The sequence below is a fragment of the Nycticebus coucang genome, chromosome 10, assembly GCF_027406575.1.
Source record: "Nycticebus coucang isolate mNycCou1 chromosome 10, mNycCou1.pri, whole genome shotgun sequence".
Lineage (NCBI taxonomy): Eukaryota > Metazoa > Chordata > Mammalia > Primates > Lorisidae > Nycticebus > Nycticebus coucang.
The window spans coordinates 101,652,987-101,665,170 of record NC_069789.1 but is presented as its reverse complement, the minus strand read 5'-3'; the positions used below and the strand labels follow the sequence as shown (position 1 = coordinate 101,665,170).

The 12,184-nt window shown below is 52.9% G+C and overlaps 2 protein-coding genes across 3 annotated transcripts in view; both read left to right on the top strand.

Moving 5' to 3' along the window:
• Positions 1 to 7,973, top strand: part of CADM3 (cell adhesion molecule 3) — a 31,805-nt gene extending 23,832 nt beyond the window's left edge. For both annotated transcript variants that reach the window (XM_053605969.1, XM_053605968.1), the window contains 4 exons: positions 1,380 to 1,470; positions 1,891 to 2,060; positions 4,746 to 4,871; positions 5,731 to 7,973. In XM_053605969.1, coding sequence (XP_053461944.1) covers positions 1,380 to 1,470; positions 1,891 to 2,060; positions 4,746 to 4,871; positions 5,731 to 5,849 — 506 coding nt within the window. In that variant the 3' untranslated portion in view covers positions 5,850 to 7,973. The remainder of the gene's footprint in view (positions 1 to 1,379; positions 1,471 to 1,890; positions 2,061 to 4,745; positions 4,872 to 5,730) is intronic.
• A 147-nt stretch (positions 7,974 to 8,120) lies between these two features.
• Positions 8,121 to 11,480, top strand: ACKR1 (atypical chemokine receptor 1 (Duffy blood group)). The gene is made up of 2 exons (XM_053605971.1): positions 8,121 to 9,743; positions 10,447 to 11,480. The coding sequence occupies exons 1-2, from the start codon at positions 9,723 to 9,725 to the stop codon at positions 11,428 to 11,430; spliced, it is 1,005 nt and encodes a 334-aa protein (XP_053461946.1). The 5' UTR covers positions 8,121 to 9,722; the 3' UTR covers positions 11,431 to 11,480.
• The last annotated feature ends 704 nt before the right edge of the window (positions 11,481 to 12,184 follow it).

Here is a 12,184-nt window from a genome sequence, read left to right as displayed (position 1 = left end):
TGACTGTAGGGATCACTAAGATTTCTTTTCATTGCAACATTCTATGATTTCAAGATAATATGGGTGGTAGGAAAATGCAGTTTCTCCAGCATCATCATTCCTAGATCTTTTCCCTTTATTTACTATTTAATTCATGTCTAGACTCATTACTCAAACTTTAACAAGACACAGGTTTGGGGCGGCCCTGCCGTCCACTTAGCAGACTCTACAGGTGGACAAACTGGGTTCCAATTGTAGTGCTACCCACTTACTAGCTGAGTTCCTTTGGCCAAAGCATTTGATCTGTATATATTTCCTGTTTACTTCACGGAGTTATCATGAGGATAAATGAAACAATATATATGAAAGAACTTAGTAAACATCAAAGTTCTATTTTCCTGTAAGGTGTCTCTTTAATTATTAGTTCTGAGTGTAAGGCCCCTAGCCTTGGGCTCTTCCAACAGGCCTTGGTCCCTGGCCAGAGCTAGAGAAGGCTCTTCCCTGCCCCCAACGACTCCTGTGCTAGATACTAGACCATCTGGCAGTCCCTCTCCAGGGCCTTGTTGGCCCAACTGTGATCAGCAGTCAGTCCACAAATGCTGTACTTCAGGCACTGTGCAAGAGGTTTCTATGGCTGTGGGACCCTGGAACACCCATTCTTTCACCTGGCCTGATTCTCTTAGTCCCATTTGATTGGCCTGAAACATGTTCATTAACTGGTTGTTAAGGTTGGCTCTATCCTTAGGGGAAACTCAGCCTCTTTATCTGTTGTTCCCAACCAGCATCTGGTTGCATTGTTCTGAGCGGCCATCTGGACCTAGCCTCCTAAGCAGCCCTTGACGTCCATGGCAGATACCATTCTTCCTTTGCAGAGCCTATCTATATCATGTCAGTGCCTTTTTGCAGCCAAAATATGACCCATAGCTCTTGCTGTTTCAAAACTCTCACTTTGCATTTGGACTGGCCATTCAAAATGATGTTTGCTGTTCAAGCTTTGCTTCCCGTTCTAAGCTCCCTTGCAGAGTAGAGCGAACTGAGAAGTTGTGAGCTCAGTAAGTGCTAAGTTTTATTTATTCTGTCAAAAGTATGTATTTGTTCCCATCTGTGTGCAAGGCACAGGTGAACCACTCATTCCCCTTATCAGCTCTCTATCAGGCTATCTGGTAGGGCCCCCGCCTAAGGACAGATCTCCCAGAATCCTATCTCACGAGGTTGCAATACAACAAGTTGCTCACACATTCAACAGCAATAGCAGGAGAGGAAGGGGAAGGAAGGTCTTTGTTCACAGCCTCACGGGCTCCGGAGGCATTGAGAAGTGGAAGATGTAGCGTGTAACTGGGTGAAGGGATCTCCGAAACAATGTGGGAGTTTTGTATAAACACCAATTTTTTCTTCCTCAGACACACCGACTGCAATGATTAGACCAGACCCTCCGCATCCCCGTGAGGGCCAGAAGCTGTTGCTACACTGTGAGGGGCGTGGCAATCCAGTGTAAGAAGACCCATTTCCTCTAAATACATCACCAGACTCTGAGCGCCACTTAGTCACTTAGCATCTTCCTGTCTCCTCTGTGCTGTCTGACCTGCGCCTCCCATTTTTCTGATGCTGTCCCACGTCTATGCTCTGACTGTTTCTTCTGCAAAGCAGCAGAAGGGGAGGGGTCATCCCCTGGCTCAGACCATGAGGTCCCCACAGGAGCCATGCTACGAGGTGGGAAATCTCCACCTTCCCTCGAATGGACCCAGGAGGCCCCCCCTGCAGCCCCCTCTGGGCAGCGCTATGTCTCCAGCCATCGCAGCCTCAGGAGCCTCATCAAACAGTCTTTGTCTGCCCTGCTCCCAGTCACTGTTTTGCTCCTGTAGCTCCCTGGCCTACACTCTCCTGAACACTTCTGCTTTGTGTGCCCAACAGCCCCCAGAAGTACCTGTGGGAGAAGGAGGGCAGTGTGCCGCCCCTGAAGATGGCCCAGGAGAGCGCCCTGATCTTCCCCTTCCTCAACAAGAGTGACAGCGGCACCTACGGCTGCACGGCCATCAGCAACATGGGCAGCTACAAGGCCTACTACACCCTCAATGTTAACGGTGAGCCCTCCTCGCATCTCCTCCCTAGCATCTCCCTTCTCTGTCCGCCTTATCCCCTCTTTGTTCTGCTTGTGTTCCCTGTATGGCGCCTGGGAGCGAAGCAAAGGAAAAGCCAGCCCAGCAGCAGAGGGCCTGAGGACCCAGGTCCACTCCAGAATGTGAAATAATGAAAAATCAGGGGCTGCGCCTGTGGCTCAGTGAGTGGGGCACCAGCCCCATATAGCAAGGGTGGGGGGTTCGAACCCGGCCCTAGCCAAATTGCAACAACAGAAAAAAAAAGAAAGAAAAATTGGTAGAAAGCTGGGCTGTCGTCTGCCTTTGTTTCCAGTGGTGGCCTGAGTGATACCATCCTCCAGCCCCTCTGCTCAAGAATAATAATCCTGCATGTAGAGGTCCCAGAGCCTCCCCAGCGAGGGGTGTAAACCCACTTCCCTCTCTACTGGGCTGTGGGCTGTCCTCAGTGACTAGGTATGGGAGGCCTGTGACTGCTGTCACTTCCTTTTCTCCAGACCTTGAAGGGGTATACTGTGTCGAGCAGGAAAGAGAGAATCTTGTACCAAGATATAATCAGAATCTTTTCTCAGCTGCGTGAGGGGCCAGGTGATGTTCCTTCTCTGAAATCCTTCTCCAAGCTGTGACCCCAAAGCCCAGCTTCAGGAGAAGTGACAGGCTAGCACAGAGGCCCCTTTATGAAAAGTTGGCAGAGGATTTCTTTGAAGATCTTGATGGCAGTGGGGTCCTGCCAGAAAGTCTCATAAATCTCTTTCTTAGAGTAGGGGAAATGCATTGTCAGGGGAACATCAGAGCCTCCCTCACTTAAAACACCCATTTAAAAAGTTGGGGGGATCAACAGGCCTCCCAGGGATAAGAGGCCTGAATTCTTGGGACTAGAATGTCTGGACCTGTGATTCCCACTCCAGGGGCAGCCCTCAGCATGTGGGAGCTGTCTGAGCACAACACGGCTATTGTCAGATGCCTGGAACCAGGACAATGTGCTGAGGTCCGGTCTCTGCCCCCAGACCTCTCCAGTCCCATTCTGACAACGACTGGCAGTGAGAGAACGTTTCTCGTGCCCTGTGGTTGGTATCTCGCTCATCTCCCCCCTGCCCTGCGCTGAAAGCAGGGCGGACCGGGAGTCCTGTTGGACCGTCGGCTGCCAGTGCTGACGCCTGGTGGCGGAAGGAGGTGCTGCATCTTCCCGGAGCGTTCTCAGCCGCCTGGAAGCAAGTGAAATGTAGTTCCACGTTGGGAAAGAGGCCTGTAGATGATGACCCCAGAGGTCATTGTGTCCATGGAAACCTGTGCTTTTCTAAGGAATTGCCATTTCCATAGTCTCTGGGATAATTAACTGGCATTTATTTCCTTGTACTCTCTGGGAGAGAGACAGTGTGTAAACTCACTGGGCTTCCTCCAAATTACACCATCACAGCCGCCCCAATCATAGCACAGAGTCCCTGGGCCAATGCTCTCTTTCCCTCCCAAGCAGAGCATAAAAAACCAGAGCACAAATGTTTTCTTTTCAAATAAGGCATAGACAAGGCAGGGAACTGAAAATCTGGCCCAGTCAAGCCTGAGGAGACATAAGGTAGCAAAAGACAAAATATATAAGAGGTCAATGAGGCATCAAAATTCAAGCTGAGTCTATGGAAAATAGTAGCTCTCCCATGGGCGGGAGATTTGTATCTATGGCTAATGTAATTTTGGGCACCTCAGACTGCGCCCTGGGACTATGCACTTGTCCTCAGATATTCAGGACTCTGAGTATAGCAGGTTCTATTCCCACCACACAGTCTGTGTTGCAGGGATCTACCCTCTCTATATTTTGCTATAGAGGACAGACTTGTTACATTCAATGGCAGAGATGTCCCCCATCATCAGAGAAAACAGAGAAAGCAATTTAGCCCTTTTCCTCCCCACAAACCTTTGAGTGGTGGCAAAAGACATATGGAGTCCTGGACCTCCCTGTTAGTACAGGCTCTGGGATTGGAGTTTTACTAGAAACTAAATTTTCCTGCAATGAAGGAACAATGTTCTTTATACAGGGATTAAGGTCTATCATCTTTTGTAAGGTATTGTCAAAGTGTTAATTCTTATTTCTACAAGCTTTTCCCTGCTCCTTTCCTATTTACTCTCAGGGAAGTTGGTGAATAGGCTGAGAAGTTCCCTAGAGCTAAAGGGACCAGCTCAGATACCAAGCAGACAGGAGGGTAAGAGGGCATGGATGATAAGGAAGGAGGACTCTGATAACCTTTTGTGGGGGAGAGAGAGAGAGAAGAAAAAGGAAGAAGAAGAGGAGGGGGGAGAGGAAGAGGAAGAAGAAGAGGAAAATGTGTAAGGGAAGGAAGGAAGGAAGGAAGGAAGGCAGGCAGGCATTTAAGCAATGATCCTTGACCAAGGTCAAGCTTCAAAGCCAAGAACTTAAACAACTTAGACAGTTGGGTGTGACCAGATTTACTTCTTGATTCATGAATACATCAATTTATCCTAGCAATAACTAAATTCCAGGCAGAGTACAAGAAACTAGAGGACAAACTAAGGCACCTCCCCTTTGCTGAATGGTGCGGCCCCCTTCTCCTGCTGTCAGTGCCTATTCTCTGCTGCGTAATGCTCCCCATGGCCACGTCAGAGTGCTGTGAGACGAGCACTCTCCCCAGACCTGACGGTGTGTGTCTCCCCTCCCTCCAGACCCCAGCCCCGTGCCCTCCTCTTCCAGCACCTACCATGCTATCATCGGGGGAGTTGTGGCTTTCATTGTCTTCCTGCTGCTCATCCTGCTCATCTTCCTCGGCCACTACTTGATCCGGCACAAAGGTCAGAGGTGTGAGGGAAGTGTCAGCAGAACTGGGGGTGGGGCAGGGAGATTCATCAGGGGTAGGGAAGGGATAACTACTACAGGAAGGACCTTCAGAGACTAGGTCAGCCCTTTGGGGTGTTTGAGAAAGAAAAAGGGCAGCTAACCTTGTGATAAGAGCACCGCTAGTCAGAGCAAAGTCTGGCCACCTGCACTTGGGGGATGGTTCAGGGAAAACCAAACCATTTGGCCAGTGGCTGCTCTCCCTGCAGGTCTCCTGCTAGAAGACAGAGCTCCAGAAACGGCATCTCCATCCTATTTTGTCCTGCACTTTCTTCCTTTCTGCCTTTTCAGCCTCATTTCTCCTCCCCTTTGATTTCCTGCTCACCCTCACCCCCCACGCCATTGCTTTTCTTTTCTCTCCCCATATCTGTTCCTCCTTTCTTCCCTTTCCTCACATCTTTCCTTTCAGACTTGCTGCTCTGTTACCACTTCTGGCCAGCTGCCTGGCTCCATGGACTGGTCATACGTGAGCCAAATCTCAGCTGCGTTGCTCATGATGCTGACACAGCAGTTTAATTGTCAACCAATTTGCGTGCACACGCCACACACGCACACACACATGCACACACATGCCCACCTCTCTTTTTTGCCTGTGTTCTAGATGAGATTCTGTGCTGAAGGGTAGGATTCACTATTCATAGGGGGGTGTGGTCAGATGTGGGACGTTGGCAGCAAAATGCAAAATAGGTAAGGTTGGGTGGAAGAAGGCTGCAGGCAGGAGAAGAATCGCTTGAGCAATATGTGAGGGGGTGGCCGGGAAAATGAGCAGAGGTTTGGAAGCTGCTCCTGAATGGAGGAGCCTCTGTCTCTGTGCAGGAACCTACCTGACACATGAGGCGAAAGGCTCTGACGATGCCCCAGACGCGGACACGGCCATCATCAACGCAGAAGGCGGGCAGTCAGGCGGGGATGACAAGAAGGAGTACTTCATCTAGGGGCGCCTGCCCACCTCCGGCGCCCCTCAGGGGCCACATGGGGACTGCTGGGGCCGTCACCAACCCGGACTTGTACAGAGCGACCCCAGGGCCGCCCCACCCGCTTGCTCCCCAGCCCACCCACCCCCCTGTACAGAATGTCTGCTTTGGGTGCGGTTTTGTACTCGGTTTGGAATGGGGAGGGAGGAGGGCGGGGGGGAGGGGAGGGTTGCCCTCAGCCCTTTCCGTGGCTTCTCTGCGTTTGGGTTATTATTATTATTATTTTTGTAACAATCCCAAATCAAATCTGTCTCCAAGCTGGAGAGGTGGGGGCCCTAGGGTGAGGAGAGCAAAAAACTGGAGTTCGGGAGTGTTAGGAGGAGAATGATGGTGGAGGGGCAGGGAGAGGGTAAGGCTGCTCGGGGTGGGGGGGCTCTCACCCACCCTCCCTCCATCCTCCACAGCAGAGCAGCTTCCCAGGCTTCCCCAGAATCCCAGGAGTGGGAGGGTTGTGAGCAAGGGCTCGGGGTGGCCAGCGACACACCAAGAGCCATGGACAGGGAGGTGGGTACCACCCTGACACCTTCTTCCATTGCTGAGAAGAGGGTGAATGGGAAGTCCCAGGGTTTCAGCCTGGAAAGGACATGGGTCCCTGCAAGAAAGGGTACATTTAGAAAGAAAGGGTGGCAGAGATGGGTCATCCCTCCATTGCCCCCAAAATGAACGATTCCAGGCCCTTTCCATGGGAACCACCCTTGGGGGACACAGAATAGGGCTGTCCCTCCTTGTTCTCGTAGCCACAGGAGAAGTGCTGCTCTGGGGCCTGGACTGTGTCTGCTGCCCCCTCCAGGGGGCCCCTCACTCTCACCCAAGACCCTGGATGGTTGCACAGCAACCTCTCCTCTGTGGCATTGCTCAGCAACTGCTCCGCCCTTCTTGGCTGCTCTGTGCTCCTTCCTGATCCCCACGCCAGCCCTCAGCCCTTCCGCCCTCAGCAGCCAGGCAGACTTAACAACAAAAATACTAAAAGGAGCTTCACTGCACTGAGCTGTTTCCTGCCCAGCTAAGGGAATGATGTGAATCTGTGCGTGTGCATGCATGTGTGTGTGTGCGTGTGTGCATGTGTGTGTGCCTATGTGTGTGAGTGAATGTGAGGCAGAGGGAGGGATTGAGGAGGAGGGCCAAGGGCCAGGGGTCCTGGGCAAGTGGCAAGGATGTGGGACGTGTGAAGGAGGCCTCACATGTGGGGGACTCCTGGCCAGTGTTTGTACCTTCCCTGGGAGGGTGCTCCAACCTGGGACTGTTCGTACCTCCCCCAGTGCCCATCAGTCTTAGAGAAAGGAGTCCCATCATGTGTTTGCCCAGCTGTCCTTTCTGTCTCAGCCCCTCCCTGGCTTCCCTTGTCCCAAGCCATAAAGTCAGTGGCACCGCCTTTGCTATGCATCCCTCGGGCCTCTCCCTGGCCCTGACCCTGCACAACCCACAACCTGCCATCACTTCTTTTCCCCAGAGCCTGCACCCAGTGAGTTGAGGGCTGTGTCCCCAATTTTTCTTTTGCTTTCCTGTCTTCCTTCCATGGCTCCCAGCTGGTTGCCATGGAGATCAGGTTGTTGGCCCTCCCTGTCCTGGCCAGACTGCCCCACCTCAGACCCAGGATGCCCTTGGCATCACTCCCACCCTTTGCCAGCATGTCCTCCCTGCTCTGACAACAGGCGTGCGTAACAGGGCAGCTGCAATCCAGCAGGCCTGCCCACCCCCTTCAGTTCAGGTAATGCCCTTGTGAACCTTCCAGCCACTGGTTGGGCCCTGGGCACCACAGGCAGCCCCTCACCTAAGCCAGGGCCCCCTCCTCTTACAGCAGCAAGGGAGCCTGGGGCCCCAGGCCTGGTGGGCTCCTTATCTCCCAGCACCCGCTTTTGGGAAATGACTTTTCCTCTTCGAGCTGAACCACTCTGTCCATATTACACAGAAGCCATATTTGTACGGGGGGCGGGGGGAATAGGGGCCTTGTGCTGTGTGCGTCTGTCCGGGGGCGGGGGGTGGGAAAAGGGAGCAGGGAGGGGACCGTGTATCTTTATAATCTTTCTAACTCTCCTGTGCTAATCTCAGAGGGGCCACCCTCAATATATCTGGATTATCCGTGTCGTTGGGCTGCCTCCTTTCTGCTGCTGTCGCTGCTGCTGGGATGAATGTGTCTAAAGGCAGGCTATTTTTCTGGTCTACCTTGCACCCGATACTGGTAGCTTGACAGGTGGTGTGTCCCCTGCCAGGCCACTCTTCCAAGAGGATCTGCGTATGGAAACGGTGCGACTCTCCAAGGGAGAGAAGTGTGTTCACCTTTTTTGCTAGGCCCTTCCCTTCCAGAGTGTTTGGGGTGGGCATCTGACTGCTCCAGGCAGGGCTGGAGAATGTTGAGATGGAGACGGAAACATGCCAGTGCCTTGCAGGACAGCTTCACCCAACCTCTGCCAGACCCTCCTTCTAGCCCTGGAACCTGAATCTTGAGCTACTGTTCTGGGAGGAAAGGGGGAAATCTCTCCAAGGTCTGCACTCTGTCCCCAGGTACCTTGAGTCTGAGGTGCTTTGCCTGAAGGTCCTCTACCTGAATGGATGGAAGATCTTTGATAGAATTGGAGTTAAAACATCCCATGCCTTCTTGAACAAATTAAAGTGCCCCCTAATCAACCCTCCCTTTCACATTGTTCTGACTTGGACATTCCATGGCTCTCCCCACAAAGACAAGTCTCCTCAACTGAGGAGATTAAATGCAAAGCAGATGATGAAACAGCAGAGATCCTTGGAAAGCCGCTCTAGACAGGGACAAGGGCCACCAAGGAGGAGAAGCTCTTGCTTAGGAAGATCTAGCTGCAGGATAGATGCACTTTCTCTGCCAGCCAGAGAGAAATAGCTTTGCTGCTCCATAAGAAACTTTACTAGTGCTAAGATAGCTGGCCAGTGAAGCATTCCAGAGACTTTATATCCCCCAACAGAAATATGAATGGAGATTACCCTGTGGGCAACAGTCCCATTTTAAAATATGCTGTTCCATGGTCCCCCAGAGCCTACTTCAACTTGTCAGACCATGTGCTCAGTTTCATATGCAAGATGCATTCGCTGTGCCCATAGGTGGCTCAGCAAATGCCCAGTCATTCCCTGAAGTAGCTTCACTGTGCAGCCTGGACAGTCACCCAACCCTCCCTCCTCACTCTGAGACACCTAGAGATAGCGATACCCACACCCCGACGGGTGCCCAGCCCTAAGAAGCAGACATGTGCACACTGATACCCAGCACACACACAGATAGGCTCACACACATGGTCTGATATGCACAGAGGTCAGGCCCACTTGCACAGTCGGCAGGGTGGACGGGTCCCCCGAAAGCATACTAACATCCCTCTCCATAGCATGGGGCTTTGGGACTGCTTTCCTTGGCTTAAGTTCAAGGGGAGCGTCCTAAGCTGCCCTTTCACTCCAACTTCCCAGCACCTCTCTTATCTCTGCCTCACAAGTCACCCCTGGCCTTCTCTTCCTTCCTTGTGCTTGAAGAATCTCTACTTGCTGGAAAGCCCCCTGGTTTCTTGGCCTCTCTTTTCACTTCAGGAAAATACCCACTTTGTGGTCCCCACCTTCTTCGTTTCCCGCCTGCAGTCCTGACCAGTGAATCCACTCAAAAAACAGGAAGCCCCGGGGCTGGTGCCCCATGCAGCTCTGAGGGTTGGGCAGGCAGTGGCAGTGGGGCGGGGGGAGTGAAAGCTTCCTGAATGCCCCCCATGGCCCTGCCCCAAAAGCTGATGGGCCTCATTAGTCCTTGGCACTTATCTTGGAACCACAGACACTGGCAGAGCCAGAGTGGCCCCAGCCCTTCTCTTTGCCTGCCCTGAGCCCAGCAGTACCATGGGGAACTGTCTACACCAGGTGAGTACAGGGCTGAGCCTCACAACCCCCATGGCTGCTTCTGTTTGCTCCTCCTGTCTTTAGACCTCTTCCCTTTTCTCCTCATCTCTCATCTTTCCCTCCATTTTCTTTCATTTTATTTGTTTATGTATTTATTTTTTGAGACAGAGTCTAACTCTGTCACCCTGGCTAAAGTACTGTGGCATCAGCCTAGCTCACAGAAACCTCAAACTCCTGGGCTCAAGCAATCCTCCTGCCTCAGCCTCCCAAGTAGCTGGGACTACAGGTACCCACCACAATGACTGGCTTATTTTTCTATTTTTGGTAGCTCTTGCTCAGGCTAGCATTTTTTCTCATTTTAAAACATCTTTTTTGTTCTCTCCTTCCTATGCCAGCCTCCAAGCTCCCCAGTGTTTTCCTTCCGGTTTGCTTCTCAGTTGGTTCCATCCAGGTCCCTCACCCCCTCCTCTGACCTCATTCTGCCCCTCCAGCCTGCCCACTACCCCTCCCTGTTATTCTGTAACTCTGTGTTCCTACACAGCCATGTCAGCCTCCATCATCGGCCCTTCTCCTCTGTCCTCACTGCATTCACCTCCCAGGGTTCCCTTGTTCCCTGACCCAAGCCCCCTCCCAGTCCCGCTGTCCTCAGTTTTTCACTAGATTCCAGGAGACTCTTCAGTGGGGAACTGGCCTCTCTGATGCCTCCTGTGGGTATGTCCTCCAGGTAGAGCCGTCCCTCTTGTCAGGCGAGAACTTAAGTCAGCAGGCATTTGGAGACATCTTTTGGAATTATTCTGACTATGAGACTGGGAACATCAGCGACTACGACAGCAGCAGCCTAGAAGCCGCCGCCCCCTGCCACTCCTGTAACCTGCTGGACAGCTCCTCGCTGCCCTTCTTCATCCTGGCCAGCATCCTGGGCATCCTGGCCAGCACAGCTGTGCTCTTCGCACTTTTCAGGCCTCTCTTCCACTGGCAGCTCTGCCCTGGCCGGCCCATCCTGGCACAACTGGCTGTGGGCAGTGCCCTCTTCAGCATCGTGGTGCCCATCCTGGGGCCAGGGCTAAGTAGCGCCCCCAGCACCACCCTGTGCAGACTGGGCTACTATGTCTGGTATGGTTCCGCCTTTGCCCAGGCTCTGCTGATAGGGTGCCGTGCCTGTCTGGGCCCCAAACTGGCCCAGGTCCCAGGCCTCACACTGGGGCTTACTGTGGGACTGTGGGTAGCAGCCACCCTACTGGCATTGCCGATCACCCTGGCCAGTGGCACCTCCCATGGAATCTGCACCATGCTATCCAGCAGGGACTTGAAAGTCTTGCATTTCATACACACTGCTGTCTGTCTTGTCATCTTCGTCTTACTGCCCCTGGGTTTGCTGGGAGCCAAGGTGCTGATGAAGGTGCCAAGCAGGGGGGCGGGCCCCTGGGTGGATGTCCTCTGGGCCTGGTTCATTTTCTGGTGGCCTCATGGGGTGCTTCTGGGAGTGGACTCCCTGGTGAGGTTCAGGCTCTGGACACTGCCAAATTGTGTGGCCCAGCGAGTTCTGGATCTGCTGCTGGACCTGGCAGAAGCCCTGGGGATACTGCACTGTGTGGCTGCGCCCCTGCTCCTGGCCCTGTTCTGCCACCAGGCCACTCGCACCTTCCTGCCTTCCCTGCCCCTTCCTGAGAGATGGTCTCCTCCGAACACCCTTGAGGAAAAATCCTAGTTTTCTTCCCACCTGTCAACCTGAATTAAAGTCTACGTTGCTTTATGAAACAGGTGGTTTCTTATTTTTTCGGGGAATGAAAGAGAGAGGAAGGAAAATGGAGAGGAAGATTTTACGCCCAACTTTCCTGCCAGCGCCTTTTTCTGCAGGTGTTCTGAGGAGAACGTGGATGACTTGCGGACACGCTCAGGGCACATAGACGTTCTTTTTAGGCGTGAGGTGACTATCTTCCCCAGAGGGGACAGGACAGGAACCAGAACATGAGGACAGCAGCTAAACACCCAGAAACCAGAAGTGATGGCTTAGCAGCTGAAGAAAAAGGAGGACGTTGCAGGAAGCAAAACTCAGACAGAGACAGAGAGTGACGGCAGGGCCCAGAGCAATGCCTCCTCTCGGGGTCTGAGCCACTCAGCCCCTCTCTCTCTCTTCTGTCTCCTCTCTGGCTCTGCTTAGAGATCGGGGCTGGGGGTGGAGGCAGTTATTTAGTCCTTCCCCCAGGACGGACTTCCCAAGGAACATACCAAGATAATTTTAAAAGCCACCTCCTAGGAGTCATGTCTCCCAGGTTCCTCTGCATGACCCTAATTCCCGAGTGTGTGTGTGTGTGTGTGTGTGTGTGTGCGCGCACACACAAGCATCTGTTCTAGATCTGTTACAGTCTTTATTCAGGTCAGAGGTCTGCATGTAATAACGTGTGTCCACCCAGGTGCCTGCACCCCTGCCAGCGTCGGAGCCACAGGCACCTGTGTGTGTG

Coding starts and splice junctions, on each gene's coding strand:
- ACKR1 (XM_053605971.1), top strand. CDS start 9,723: ATGGGGAACTGTCTACACCAG. Junction 9,744..10,446: donor TGGGGAACTGTCTACACCAG/GTGAGTACAGGG, acceptor TATGTCCTCCAG/GTAGAGCCGTCCCTCTTGTC.